Below are 15,847 nucleotides of genomic sequence, written 5' to 3'. Positions count from 1 at the left end.
ATGGGGGTGTAATAATGAGCATAATTCACTGGGAATATGGTATAGATGAAACACTTCGAAAGACTCAATATCTCTGATTAATGCAGTGACTAACTCTCATTCCAAAGGGTGATGGATGGGATATACATTTCTGGACAATTTGGGAATTTGATTTCCTTGACTACACATTTTTTCCTTTTTTTATTTAAAATTGGGGGTGAAGAGGGAAAGTAAGAAAATAAATGATTGTTAATTGAAATGTTTAAAAAATGACTTTAAAAAACTAAACTAAAAACTCTGTGAGGCTTCAGGCACATAGACTGAGTTAGAGAATATTTCCAAGGCCCTCTTCCAGCTCCGCAGAAGAACAAGCTCTGTCTGGACTGGTAAGGCCAAATCCGCCTGGTCTGGGCTCTTTGCCGCCTGCCTCTGTGATTTGCTCAGTGAGCTGTCTTTGCCAGGAGAGCCTGAGTCATGAAGACCAACACATTCCACAGGGGCTGGACAGCCTCTCTTGATTATTACTTTGCCTTTGTTATATCCAACACCTGGTTTCAGTTTAAAAGCCCAAATTAAACCTTATGGTCCTGAGGGGAAAAGGAGGAGTCAGAAAACAACAGAAGTTCAAAATGAACTAAGTCTAGGTTAGAGAAGGAATGAAAGAGTGTTTACTACATCTCTTGAAACAGTGCAGCCCAATGGAAAGAGTAAGAGAAATAATTGCCTAGCTTTAATGGAATAGGGTGCATTTTAGTTCCGTTTGGAGCCATTTCAGTATTTCCCTAATCTATGCTAGGTTTAGTAGAAAGAATATTGGAGTTGGAGGCAGCAAAGCCTTGAGTTCAAATCCCATCTCTGACATCCGTTTGGTATGTGACTACAGACAAGTCATCTAAGCTCTCAGGCTCAGACCTACAAAATGAGAGAACCGCATTTGCAAAGATAAATGATTTTGAAGAACCTGAAATCCCTCATCAATTCAGTGACCAAGCATGATTCCAGAGAACAAGTGATGATCCAGAATTTCTCTCTCCTGCAGAGAAATTATAGATTCAAGACACAGATTGAGACATACATTTTTGGACATGGACAAGGTGGGATTTTGTTTTGTTCAATTATCCATACTAGTTGCGGGGGATTTGTTTTTCTTTCTTTTTTGTTTTAAGTTGGGCGAATGGGAAGTATTGAAAAGAAATGCTTATTAATTTAAAAATAAATTCAAAAGGAAAAAATAAGAATGATTTTAGTGCCCCTACCAGCGTTGCTATGAGGATCAAGTGAGAAGGACACAGAACTATAAGTAGAAGGGCCAGGATTCCAACTGATGCCCTCTCAATCCAAATTCAGTACTCTTTCCATGAGACCTCACTCAAAAACTATGAAGTGCTGTATCAATGCCACCTCTCATTATGAAAGATTCTTATATTCATTCATTCATTCATTCATTCATTCATTCACAAACATTTTTTGAACATCAGCTTTGTGCAGAACACCTCACTGGACACTGGAGAGATAAAAACTTTCAGAAAGACATAATCTCTGCCCTCACAGAGTTAACAGTCCAGTAGGGGATTGGCAACCAATTGTTCTATAACACGGGATTATTTGCAAAGTGATTCACCCTTTTTTAGAGTAGCTTTTTAGGAGACTAATAAATGTGAGCAGATCCAATTTTGCTATTTTTTTGTAAGAAAATATAATTTCTTTTCATATAGCTGTTGAAACTAGACATAAATAAAACTCCTTCTATCCTTTTTCCTCTAAGTTTTTAAAGTTTATTTTTATTTCTCAAGTTATATTTTAATAATCTCAATATGCCTTAACCCATTGAATCCATTCTTTTAAATGATAAACAGACCTTCCAAAATTTCTATATATAGTCCTGAAAAACAAATTCCAGCATTAGCCAAGTTCAAAAATTTGACATCTCCTTATCAGCAAGACTCTTGACAGAGCTCTTCTCCCCCCTTTAAAATTTTTTTAATACTCCTTGATCTTTACAACCACCATGATTTTTCTAACTTACCTCTCCTCCCACATACTATATGGAAGAAAAGCAGTTCAAGCAAAATCAAAATTATATTTTATAGCATATGCAACTTTCCACTCTCATATCCTATCCCCACCCACACTGAGAAGGGAATTGTTTAATTATCATTTCTCTGTGATTAAGATTGATCATTGCTATTGATCTGATTAACAATGATTTTTGAAACTAGAACTAGAGTTCAGTTGCAGAACTGGGATTTGTAAATAGCAGAGGCTCAATAAATATCTATTGGATATTTGGAATGAGCAAATGAATGAACCAATAATTATCCTCAATATCATGATTTCCTTTTCCTTGCAGGATCAGACTTAAGTTCTTAAGCAAGTGAAATGTGCTAGTTAGAAAAGGTGATTGATTACTGTTCAATTTAACATTAAGTTCTGTAACTAATTAGGTACAAGGTTTTCATATCTTTGCCTGAGATTCTCTAAAAGAATTAGGATCAAGGGTGATGGGGGTGGGGCACATGCAAGTAATGGTGGGGACACCTAATGGAAGGACCCTCTACATCTGAGTGTGCTATGATGTAGAATCTTAATTGAATCCATATTAAGTGATCAGAGAAATTAGATTGGCTAGCTTACAAGAAATTCATCTGGGCAGTCTTGAAAGAAAAAACAAAAATCCATTCAGGATGGTGTGTGATTTTTAAGGCTTTCAGTACCTACAAGGTTTATTAAGGAAAACAACAGAAACTAGTATATTCCATTTATCCCAAAAATGGAGTGGATAAAAATTCTTATCTGTAAGTCATATGGAAAAAATTACTTGGCATACAATGGACAGGTTTAGTTATATAATTTTTTAAAATTCTGTTCAATCAAAAATAATATTAATATCACCACAATAAAATGAAAATTAACAGGGGAAATTGTGACAAACATCTAAGATAAAATTCAAAATTCAAATGAATTAAATAGTATTCTTTAAAGGAAATATTCAGTCTTGAATGGATAAAGGATATAAAAAATGTGAATAATTAAGAAAGAAAGGAAGGAAGGAAGGAAGGAAGGAAGGAAGGAAGGAAGGAAGGAAGGAAGGAAGGAAGGAAGGAAGGAAGGAAGAAACAAAGAAAACAGAAACAAAGAAAGAAAGAAAGAAAGAAAGAAAGAAAGAAAGAAAGAAAGAAAGAAAGAAAGAAAGAAAGAAAGAAACATTGAGGGAAATTTGACTTCATCAATAATCAAAGAAATTCTCATTAAAGCAGTTATTTAGTAATAATCTATACCAATGAAACAGATAGAAATAAATGAAAACGCCATTGGGAAACAGGAACACACGTACATTGCTGATAGCACTGCAGACTTCTCAATATACAACAAAAGTCATAAAACTGAGCCTTTGACAAAACAATACAACTATCATATACCTCAAATATAGTAGGGCCCCCTTCTATGTGGGGGATATGCTCTAAAATCTTTCATGGATCACTGGAACTGTAGATATAAGTGAACCCCTATTGACCCTATATATATGCACTCTTTCTTCCTGCTCCTGCCTTCCCTTAGGGTTCTACTGCCTCCCACCACCCCCACACCCAACTAATAAAGTGAACATGAAAGCAGAGGAGACCTCCTCATTCATTGGGGGATCTCCAGCACTTTGAGGTGAACTGTATATAATATTAAAAGTACTAGCTGTACAAAGATACTTACAGCTACATTATTAATAATAGTAAAAATAGAAACCAAATATCTAATAGTGTTGGGAATAATTACTCTAATGTAAAACTAAACCACTTTTTTTTCCATAGGAGTAGTTTTTGGTGATTTTACCAGTATAAGGAACTCTCTGTAGAAACTCCCTCCACCATGCGGATCAGAGCACTAAGAGGTTAAGCTAAATGACTTGCCCAGAGTTACTGCAAAAGTTATCAAAGGGAAAACAAGGCAGAGTGTAAAGAACATTGTCTGGGGAGTCAGAGGACCTGGGTTCAAATTCTGTCTTTGTCACTTACAACTTATGTGACCTTGGGAAATTCACTGGCCTCTTCTTTAAAACTTCCTCATCTGTAAAATCCTGAATTCAAACAATCCACTAGCTTTAGCATCCCTAGAAGCAGGGGTGTGCCTCATGCCTATATATCATGAATACTTTCTTCAAGAAGAAAAGTCAGGAAGTTCTAAACAAGGTGACCACACAATAATGGAAAGGGAAGGTCTACCTTTGAGCTCTCCTTCCAGTTTTTGATCTATGATCTTAAAAACTTAAGGCTTCCCAACTTCCAGATCAGATCTCTTATCTACCATACCACACTGCCTCAGAGGATCATTAAAATCAGTCCCTTCTATAAAACACCAATAATTATCTCTGATTAGCTGCTGCAACTATAGTCTCCAACTAACAAAGTTATTTTGAAGCAATTTATCCCAACCGGGAAATACTGAACAACAACAACAAAAAAAAGGTCAATTCCAGGTTGTCCTCTTAACATTTGTTCCCTGCCCACCTATCTAGATTCATTTTGCCCCTTCACATTCTCCATTTCAGCTAGTCTGCCCTATTTGTTGTCCCCCAAATGATGTATTCTATTTCCTGCCTTGGTGCCTTCATGCAGACTATCCTCTATTTCTAAAGTACTCCCCTTCCTAATTTTTTCCTCTTAGATTCCTTAGCTTTTTTCAAGGTTCAGCTCAAACCTTCCCTCTGATAAGAGCCACTTTTGAACTCCTCACTTGTTAATGATCTTTCACTTCTCAGATTATCTTCTAATTATCTGTTTACATGTTGAATACCTCAGCAGAATTAAAGCTCTTTGAGGGCAAGAAATGTGTTTGGTTTTGCTTTTGCTTTTATAGTTTTATCACTTAGAACAGTGCCCTGAGAAAAAGAAATACTTGCTAAAGTGAATTGTGTAATGCTATTTAAAAACTTTAAAGCTATATATACACACCATGGTTATTACTATCATCATTGTTACTACTATTTTTTAATTAAAGCAAAAACGCTACCCCAATACCTTATTGTGGTTGGGAGGTGACCCTAGAGTTCTAGAATGCTATTCTAAAATAATACAAGTTCAAAGAGATTCCCTCATGATAGAATGTTCCAGCCAAAAAGTTGGGTCTGCTTTCTGGGGAGCAGCCTAGGTAGGGATAGAAAAGTTAGTTATTAGATAAAAATTTCTCTAGCATGGATGGCCAACCATGAAACAAAGTAAAGTACAAAATGCCTTTCCATCCTGTATAGTTTCCTCACACTTCTCCAGGGACCCTGATGAAATGGCAGAAAAGGAGGGCCAAGGACGTTGAGAATCACCTCATTTTGGAGTACCCATAAATATTAACTTAATAGCTGGCCCTGCAAATGTTCAATAATCACCAACGTTCTTGCTATGAACTAAACCAAAGGAATACAAAGCTAAATGGAAGGAGAGCTGACAAATTTCCTTTGCCGGGGCAGACAAAGGAATTGGTAGCATGGGTTTTATGATACATCCCAAAACAACAAGAAACATCCCTAAATGGAGCATTTGGTTCTTTCATTTCATTGCAGTGCTAGTCATAATGAGCACAAGCAAAAGACCATAATGAAAATAATTGCAACTTATATGACAACAGCTACTAGAGAGGATGTGAAGGCAGAGGAATTCTACAAAGAACTCAATAAAACTTCCCCAAATCAAATCAGTATAATAAATATGCTGGAAAAAATATGACAAGATCAAGAAACATAAGACACCAAAGTCTCACAGAGGCTTCATTCCTGTATATAATGAATGCTTTCTTCAAAAAGAAAGACAAGAAGAGTTCAAGACAAGGTGACCACATTATAATATCTCAAATAATTCATTTACTATTTTTTTTGTTTGAAATTGGGTCTTTGTGTCTTGCCCAGGTTGTATATGCAGAAGCCATTCATAGGCTCAGTTCCAAAATTGATTGGCACAGATTTAAACAACTCCGATTCTCTGACCTAAGCCAGTTTGCCCCTTCTTAGGCAGCCTGGTGGCCTTCTACTTCCCAGAGCTCACCATATTGGTGCCCATCTTTGTGCAGACATCTGATTGGTTTTAGTTCTATTAAAGCTCAGAACTCCCAAATTCAAACAATCCACTAGCTTCAGCAGCCCTAGAAACAGGTGTGTGCCATGACACCCAGTAATTCATTTTAACAGGTTACCAATGGGTTACCAATGTAATAGTCATTTGAAATTGAACTCTATGGGGAAAAAAAAAACTGCATGTAAAAAAAAAAAACATGTTGGACAAAGATCAAAATCAACATTAAATTGAAGATTTTTTTTAAAAAAGTAAAGATATAATTAAAGTAGATACATTTTGACCTAAAGAAGTTATTTATGAGTATCTCTTTAAAAAAGGAGAAATGTGGTACAATCGAAGGTAATGGACTTCTCCATTAGTGGCAATGCAATGTCCCTGAACAATCTGCAGGGATCTAAAAAACACTATCCACAAGCAGAGGACAAACTGTGGGAGTAAAAACACAGAGGAAAAGTAACTGCTTGACTACAGGGGTGGAGGGGATATGACTGAGGAGAGACTCTAAATGAACACTCTAATGCAAATACCAACAACAGGGAAATGGGTTTCAGTCAAGAATACATGTGATACCCAGTGGAATCATGGGTCGGCTATGGGAGAGGTGGTGGGAGGAGGGGGGAGGAAAAGAAAATGATTTTTGTTTCCAATGAATAATGTTTGGAAATGACCAAATAAAATAATGTTTAAAAAATAAAATAAAAAATAAAACACTTTAAAGCATAAAAAAAGGAGAAATGAATATAGAATCAGGTGTCAACTTGTAATATCACCATTTCCTTAAAAAATTTAGCCACTGCAGAGTAATCACCACAACAAGGAAATCAAGATGGACCAGAAAATGCCTCAGTCAATAGACATTTGATCTTTCCAAGCAGAAAGATATGGAAGCCAAGGGTTACCCTGGTTTGGGACATAAACTCATTTGTAAAATCTCATGCAAAAGAAAGGGAGGGGGCAGTTATGTGGCTCAGTAGACAGAAAGCCAGTCCTAGAAATGGGAGATCCTGGGTTCAAATCTAGACTGAGACACTTCCTAGTTGTATGACCCTAGACAAGTCATATAATAATACCTATTATTAAATCAAAAGGAGGAAGAGGAGGAAGGAGAGGCAAAAGTAGGTACTTAACTAGCTAATCTGTGGCTATCATTGTGGGCCTTGCTACTTTCCACCAAAGGTCTAGTCAGCAACATTCACAGCACACCAAAGACCCCCACTTCCTTCTTAGATCACCTTATAAAGTCTTCTCTACCCACTAACTCTCATGTCACATATCAGGAACCAACCATAGTTTCTTAGTTTGCCTGGGTCACCCAGGGGGGCATTGTTCTGCTGGGTCAAGATATTCTTGACTCCTTTACTTCCTGTCTCATGACTCTTAGCTTCCCTTGGTGGTGGCTCATCTATCTCAATTTACTCACTTGTATTTGGCCTCCAGGTGACATCAAGAGAGCAGCAAGGGAGAGAAAGAAATTTACTTTAGACAGCATCAATAATATTAATAAGTAATCTTGGAGAAAATATTGGGTTTTTTCCTTCACCACTACCATCACCACCACCTTCATCTTTGGTCCGAACCTTAGATTCTGCTGCTATCTTTTGGGTCAGTATTTACTGAGAGTTGCCTGAAGGCAAGAAGGGGTTAAATAACTTGTTTATGATCAAATAGCTAGTATATGTCAGATCATAAACAAGTCATTTTGTTTTTTAAGATTTCCAGGAGAAATGGCCTATGGTGCTATTGGGGAGTCTGAGTCATTAGAAAGTAAGCTTTTTGAGTTCAAAGACTAGTTTTGGTTTTACTTTATATCTCCAATCTTCAGTTCAGTGTTTGGCATACAATAGAGGTTTATTGTTTGGTTGACTGATGTTCAGGCAGGATGAACCAAATTTGCATATCTTGATGTTTCTCCCCCTTCTCCATTCCCACATTTCCATTTCCTGACCTCCATCTCAAACACAAAATGGTTATGGAAAGGTTCCTACTTGACTTGAAATGATCCTCCTTTTTGGAGCTGAGCTTCTCATGGTTCCATATTTTGCTGATTTTGATCGGGTATCTAGAATGGAGGCAGAGATATTTATTATAAAAATTGTCAGAGATTATGTGAGAAAATAAATCTATTCAGGTCCTAAGTATTTTATTTCAAGAAGTCCTGGGGGGCAGAGCCAAGATGGAGGAGTAAACTAGAGCTGATCCATGTCACCATGAGAATCCTCTCTGACAAAGATTAAAATGTAGCCACAAAACAAATACAGGAGTGAAAGAACCAAAAAAGAGACAGGGTGAAACAACTTTCAAGAAAAGAAAAACCCAATGGCGAGTTTTGAACTTACCAAAATTTTTCTGTGTTGCGGTGATACAAACATCAGGATGCACAACCTGGTGCATCTGGAGGGGGAAAAAAGTGATAAATCATTAAGGATTCCAATTTGAATATAAAATCTAACCTAATTCCTTGCCATCAATTTCTCATGTCAAAAGAAAGTCTCAGACTTGGTCCTAGACCTTTTCCTTTTCTCTATCTACACATTCTCCTCCATCAATGATATCATTATGCCTGTGAGTTGAATTATCTTTCTTAAGATGACTCTCAGAGCTACCGACACAACTCAAAGTTTCTCTCCTAGCTCTTGTCTTTTATTATCAACTACTCCCTGAACATTTGAATTAGATACCCCATAAGCTTCTCAAATTTAATATGTCCAAAACAGAACTCATTATTTTTCCCAAAAAATCTACCCTTTTTCCAGCCTTTGTTATTTCTGTAGGGATGCTAATAATTAACAGCCATCAATAAAATCTTCCCCTTTTTTTTTTCAGGATGAGGAGAGGAAATTGGGAAGTAGAAGAAAGAGAAAATGTATTTTCATTCATTGAAAAAATAAGATTTGATTTAAAATGGTTCTAATCCTACCTTCTGCAGAAGCCCTTTCTACTTCTTTCCAGAAATTATTTCCTTCCCTTCTGAAATTACGTTTCATCTGTTTTATATATATCCTGTTTGGATTTAGTTATTTATATATGTCTCCCTCAGTACAATGAATACAAAGACTGTTTTTGCCTTTCTTTACCTAGAGTCTTCTACAATGCTTGGTAAACAGTAATAAAGGTTTGTTGACCATCTGACATTGAGTTCAATCATCTATACTTTTGACTCCTATATAAAATAAGAATCATGATCCTGGGACATTTAGTTCTCAAAATCCTGTCTTTTTCCTGAGACTAGGCTAGTTAATACAGGAAAATGCACTGATTGTTTTAGAAATTTTGCCTAATATCCACTCACTGGCAAATTGGGTATTCAGAAGATGGTTACTTTCTCTCTTTGAGGGGTCTATGGGTAGCCCTGAAGGGTTAGAGAGGTTGTGTCTCTTGTACTTTAACTCCAGAGATCCCACTGTTATGTTTCCTATACTGTTTACCCTTATTTTAGGAGATTCTCTTTTCCCTGTGAAAAAGAATAAACTTAAGGCTAAGAATGATAAAACAAAAAAAGATTACATACAATTGAAAACCCAGGAGAAATACCTAGGAGATAGCAAGAAAATACCTAGGTTCTCTTGATGCATTCAAGTCACTAGGCCCAAAAAAAAATCACATTGTAAAGTACAGAAAAAATAGTCTAATACAATTATTTAGCCACGTGAGTAGTCTTTGAAAGACTATGGAGGGCAGTAGAGATAGTCCAGTATTGGAACCATGAAAACGTTTCACTAATTTTCAAAAAAGGGAAGCAACTGAAGTTTTTCCAAACTCTAATCCAGTAACCTGGATTTCATTTAAATTTCTCTCAAAACTCCATAGCATACTCTTAAAATGTTTTGCAAACATTTGGAAAAGGAAACAATCACCAAGACCTTTCCAAAGAAGGTCATATGTCAGAGTAAGCTCATTTCCTTTTTAAACTGGGTTAGCAAAATAATAGATCAAGAGAATGTAATAGACAAAGTTAATCTAGATTTCAGCAAAGTACAAAATGGAGAGATGTGTGGTATAAGATAGTATATTTAGATAGGATTAGAACTGGTTCAATTAGGCAATCTAAAGGGTAAGTATTAGTGGTTCAATATCAATCGGTCCTTAGCCCTGTTATGTTCAACATTTTTATCATTTACATAAAGGCATAAATGGTAGAATTGCCAAATTTGTGATCATCACAAAAGTCAGAGGACACCAAACATGGAGGGTGATGGTAAGCATTTAACAAGATCTCAAAGGGGTAGGATGATGGGACAAATCAGAACGATAAATATAAAGTATGATATTCAGATTCAGAAACTCAACTTCACAAGTAAAAGAATAAGGGAGATGTGGCTATCTTATCAATTTTAATGGGCTGTGAAATTGACATGAAGTGGCAATAAGAAGAGAGCGCTCCCAAGCTAATGCTATTGTACCTGCATTGACCAGAATGCTCTGGTCAGATCACAGCTTTATTGTGTCAGATTCAGGACATCTCATTTAGCCATGATATTGCTGAAATTGAGGGGGCATGTATACAAAGACTATAGAGAGGTGAAGGATGATTTGACATCATTCCTAGGGACACGGTTAGTCTGGAGAAGGGAAGATATAGGAAGGACAATTTTATAGCTATCTTCAAGTATCTGAAGAGCAGTCATGTATTAGAAGGATCTAGTGGGAAAATGGCTCTAGAAGGGGAAATGGGAAGAATCAGGGCAAGTTATAAAGAGGCAGACTTTGTTTTGATGTAATGAAAGATTTCTAAACAATTTAGAGTTGTCCAAAAAATGTAATGGGTTGCCTTGGAAGATAGTAGATTCCTACTCACTACAGATGTTTCAGCAAAAGGCTAGATGGCCAAATGTTAGGAATTCAATTCACTGCAATTAAGAGATATTTATTAAGTGTCTACCATATCCCAAGCACTGTGCTAGACTCCAGGGATATGAAAGCAAAAATGGGACAATAACTGTCCCCAAGAGCCTTATGTTTTACTGAGAGATAAAACATACATGAAGGAGATTTTTGTATAAGTGATTCTTATTCAGCAGCACGTGAGATTTCTTTGATCTCTAAGATTCTGTGATTTGGTGTTGGCAACAGGGAAGTGGTAGTATCTGAAGAGGACACTGAAATAAGAGTCTAGGGACAAAATAAAGATCAGCAAAACTGATGGAAAAGGACAGTGAATAGAACAAAACTTCGTTCACAGAGTTTGATGCCATTTGCCATGCTCATCAAAGTCCTGTAACTACCTTAAACCCAAGTACAGAGATTATTTCTATCCATTTAATATCTCCAAAGGGCCACTATTGGAGGATCTGTATACCTCCACTCCCTCTAAAATAGAGGGAACTAGAAGGTGTTCAACATCCAACTTAGAAAAAAAAAGTGTTTCAACTAACCAGAAAATTCAATTGACCTGAAATGGTGATTCTCCATTGTGGCTAAATGACGTATTACTGTAGTGCTACACACTTGACAAAAGAGGAAATGGATTCAGAGTGCAGATTAAAGCAATTTTTGGACATGGCCAGTGAGGGAATTTATTTTGCTTTCCTCTATATATCCTTTATATATTTGTAATAGGAGTTTTGTTTTTCTTTGGGGGGGGGGATGATAAAGAAGGTGTGAAAAAATAAAATTAATTTTAAAAAATATCATTACAAATAGACAGCATAGTTAGTTCATGCCTTTAAGAAATCTAATTGGAGCAGGCAGAGCTTATAGGCATGGAACATTCACATTTTTTATCTACCAAATGAGGAGATTAGACTAGAAGACCTCTAAAGAATCTTTCGGTTCAAATTCCTGTAGTCTCTAAAGAATTCTTTTACTGAGCAATAACATAAATGTTTTTATTAGAAATGCTTAACTGAGTCTGAAGTAAAAATATTCTTGGACCTTGGGTAAATCACTTAACCTCTAAGGGCTTCCATTTTTCTGCACATACATTTGGGAAAATAATCTCCTCTTTCTACCTATCTCCAAAGGGCACTGAGAGGCAAAATAAGATATTGAGCCTGAAGTCTTTCTGAGCTTCTTCCAAGTAGCAAAGTGCTATGTAATTATACTCTTTGCCATTTCTTCTTGAGAAATAAGACAGAGACAGCAAAGGGGAACAGGAGGGAATGAAGAAGCCCCAGTGCTAGAATAGCAGAGGTATATGAAGCTGGGTCCTATGTAGGGTTTGGAATATCTTAAACTCAGAAGATGCTAAGATCATGAAGAATCCCTCCCTCATTTACTTTAGCCCCAGTTCTAGCCTAGAGGAATGGCTAGTAGAGATACATAGGGGTGTGGTTCCTTGATATAAAAAGAAAGCGTTGCTACTGTTCCATTTTGCATTCTTGATTTGTCATCTGTTATTACATCCAATCCCCATGGGCTAGATTTTAGTCTGTTTCCCCACATTTATAGCACTTTATCTTCCATTGCTATGTGAACCATCTTCAATTTGTTCTTAGTACCACTTGCCAACATATTACTAACGGGGCAAAAGAGAGACAAATGGAGGATGTGACCAGGCTGCAGTACACAACAAATAGAGGACTATGAATAAGATGGGAATGGAGAATGTCATTAAAGAAATGTATAATGGAAAAAGAAGTTTATGTCATACGTCAAGAGTAAGGAATGGTCAACCTATATACTCCACTGGTATTCTCATGATGGACACAGACAAGAAAGGGGGGAGGGCAAAACATTTATGACCTGCATACTATGCACTAGGGATACAAATGCAAACAAGATAATTCCCACCTTCAAGAACCTTACATTCTACACCGACAAGGTGATAGATCTGGAAAATAGGGGGAGAAGGGATAATTTAAGAATAATTGGACTCCCAGAAAAGCCAGAAATAAACACCAAACTGGATATGGTGATACAAGATATAATCAAAGAAAATTGCCCAGAGATTCTAGAACAAGGGGGCAATACAGCCACTGACAGAGCTCACAGAACACCTTCTACACTAAACCCCCAAAAGACAACTCCCAGGAATGTAATTGCCAAATTCCAAAGCTATCAAACAAAAGAAAAAATCCTACAGGAAGCCAGAAAAAGACAATTTAGATATAAAGGAATGCCAATCAGGGTCACACAAGACCTTGCAAGTTCTACTCTGAATGATCGTAAGGCATGGAACATGATCTTCAGAAAGGCAAGAGAGCTGGGTCTCCAACCAAGAATCAGCTACCCAGCAAAACTGACTATATACTTCCAAGGTAAAGTATGGGCATTCAACAAAATAGAAGACTTCCAACTTTTTGCAAAGAAAAGACCAGAGCTCTGTGGAAAGTTTGATACCGAAAATCAAAGAGCAAGGAATACCTGAAAAGGTAAATATTAAGGAAAGGGGAAAATGTTATCTTCTTCTTTTACTCAAACTCTCTTCTATAAGGACTACATTTATATCAACCTATGTATACTAATATGTGGGGAAAATGTAATGTATAAATAGGGGGTAAAGAAAGACCAAATAGAATAATCATTCTCACACAAAGATTCACATGGGAAGGGGAGGGGAAGAAAACTCCTATAAGAAGGAGAGGAAGAGGGGGGGGGGGGTTTACTTAAACCTCAATCTCAGGGAAATCAACTCTGAGAGGGAAAAACATCCAGATCCATTGGGATCTTGAATTCTATCTTACCCAACAAGGGTAAGGAGAAGGGAAAACCAAGGGGGGGAGGGGGAGAGGGAGAACAAAAAGGGAGGGAAAGAGAGGGGGGAAGGGGAGGGAACAAAAAGGGAGGGACTAAAAAGGGAAACATCAAGGGAGGGGACAAGGGGGACTGTTTCAAAGTAAATCACTGGACTAAAAGGTAGAGCCGAAGAAGAATAGGTTAGAATTAGGGAAGGCAATCAAAATGCCAGGGAGTCCACAAATGACAATCATAACTTTGAACGTGAATGGGATGAACTCACCCATAAAACGTAGACGAATAGCAGAATGGATTAGAATCCAAAACCCTACCATATGTTGTCTTCAAGAAACACACATGAGGCGGGTTGACACCCACAAGGTCAGAATTAAAGGATGGAGTAAGACCTTCTGGGCTTCAACTGATAGAAAGAAGGCAGGAGTGGTAATCATGATATCCGATAAAGCCAATGCAAAAATAGACCTGATCAAAAGGGATAGGGAAGGTAATTATATTTTGTTAAAAGGGACTATAGACAATGAGGAAATATCATTAATCAATATGTATGCACCAAATAATATAGCACCCAAATTTCTAATGGAGAAACTAGGAGAATTGAAGGAAGAAATAGACAATAAAACCATACTAGTGGGAGACTTAAACCAACCATTATCAAATTTAGATAAATCAAATCAAAAAATAAATAAGAAAGAGGTAAAAGAAGTGAATGAAATCTTAGAAAAATTAGAATTAATAGACATATGGAGAAAAATAAATAGGGATAAAGAGGAATACACCTTCTTCTCAGCACCACATGGCACATTCACAAAAATTGACCATACATTAGGTCACAGAAACATAGCACACAAATGCAGAAAAGCAGAAATAATGAATGCAGCCTTCTCAGATCACAAGGCAATAAAAATAATGATTAGTAATGGTACATGGAAAACCAAATCTAAAACCAATTGGAAATTAAACAATATGATACTCCAAAATCGTTTAGTTAAAGAAGAAATCATAGAAACAATTAATAATTTCATCGAGGAAAATGACAATGGCGAAACATCCTTTCAAACCTTTTGGGATGCAGCCAAAGCAGTAATCAGAGGTAAATTCATATCCCTGAATGCTTATATTAATAAACAAGGGAGAGCAGAGATCAATCAATTGGAAATGCAAATGAAAAAACTGGAAAGCGATCAAATTAAAAACCCCGAGCAGAAAACCAAATTAGAAATCCTAAAAATTAAGGGAAAAATTAATAAAATCGAAAGTGATAGAACTATTGATTTAATAAATGAGACAAGAAGCTGGTACTTTGAAAAAACAAACAAAATAGACAAGGTACTGGTCAATCTAATTAAAAAAAGGAAGGAAGAAAAGCAAATTCACAGCATTAAAGATGAAAAGGGGGACAGCACCTCTGATGAAGAGGAAATTAAGGCAATCATTAGAAATTACTTTGCCCAATTATATGGCAATAAATACACCAATTTAGGAGAAATGGATGAATATATACAAAAATACAAACTGCCTAGACTAACAGAAGAGGAAATAGAATTCCTAAATAATCCCATATCAGAAATTGAAATCCAACAAGCCATCAAAGAACTTCCTAAGAAAAAATCCCCAGGGCCTGATGGATTCACCTGTGAATTCTATCAAACATTCAGAGAACAGTTAATCCCAATACTACACAAACTATTTGACATAATAAGCAAAGAGGGAGTTCTACCAAACTCCTTTTACGACACAAACATGGTACTGATTCCAAAACCAGGCAGGTCAAAAACAGAGAAAGAAAACTATAGGCCAATCTCCCTAATGAATATAGATGCAAAAATCTTAAATAGGATACTAGCAAAAAGACTCCAGCAAGTGATCAGAAGGATCATTCACCATGATCAAGTAGGATTCATACCAGGGATGCAGGGCTGGTTCAACATTAGGAAAACCATCCACATAATTGACCACATCAACAAGCAAACTAGCAAGAACCACATGATTATCTCAATAGATGCAGAAAAAGCCTTTGATAAAATACAACACCCATTCCTATTAAAAACACTAGAAAGCATAGGAATAGAAGGGTCATTCCTAAAAATAATAAACAGTATATATCTAAAACCAACAGCTAATATCATCTGCAATGGGGATAAACTAGATGCATTCCCAATAAGATCAGGAGTGAAACAAGG

At 36.6% G+C, this 15,847-nt stretch overlaps 1 protein-coding gene across 1 annotated transcript in view; it reads right to left on the bottom strand.

Moving 5' to 3' along the window:
* C6H4orf51 (chromosome 6 C4orf51 homolog) overlaps nucleotides 1-15,847 on the bottom strand; it is an 82,312-nt gene that overhangs the window by 19,535 nt on the left and 46,930 nt on the right. Inside the window, exons 4-5 of the mRNA XM_016423195.2 lie at nucleotides 8,369-8,423; nucleotides 8,018-8,091 (exon numbers count right to left, since the gene is read on the bottom strand). Of these exons, the coding sequence (XP_016278681.2) occupies nucleotides 8,018-8,091; nucleotides 8,369-8,423 (129 nt within the window). The remainder of the gene's footprint in view (nucleotides 1-8,017; nucleotides 8,092-8,368; nucleotides 8,424-15,847) is intronic.

This window comes from Monodelphis domestica, chromosome 6 (assembly GCF_027887165.1).
Source record: "Monodelphis domestica isolate mMonDom1 chromosome 6, mMonDom1.pri, whole genome shotgun sequence".
NCBI lineage: Eukaryota > Metazoa > Chordata > Mammalia > Didelphimorphia > Didelphidae > Monodelphis > Monodelphis domestica.
The sequence above is the reverse complement of the archived record's forward strand: the minus strand, read 5'-3'. Positions and strand labels throughout refer to the sequence as shown.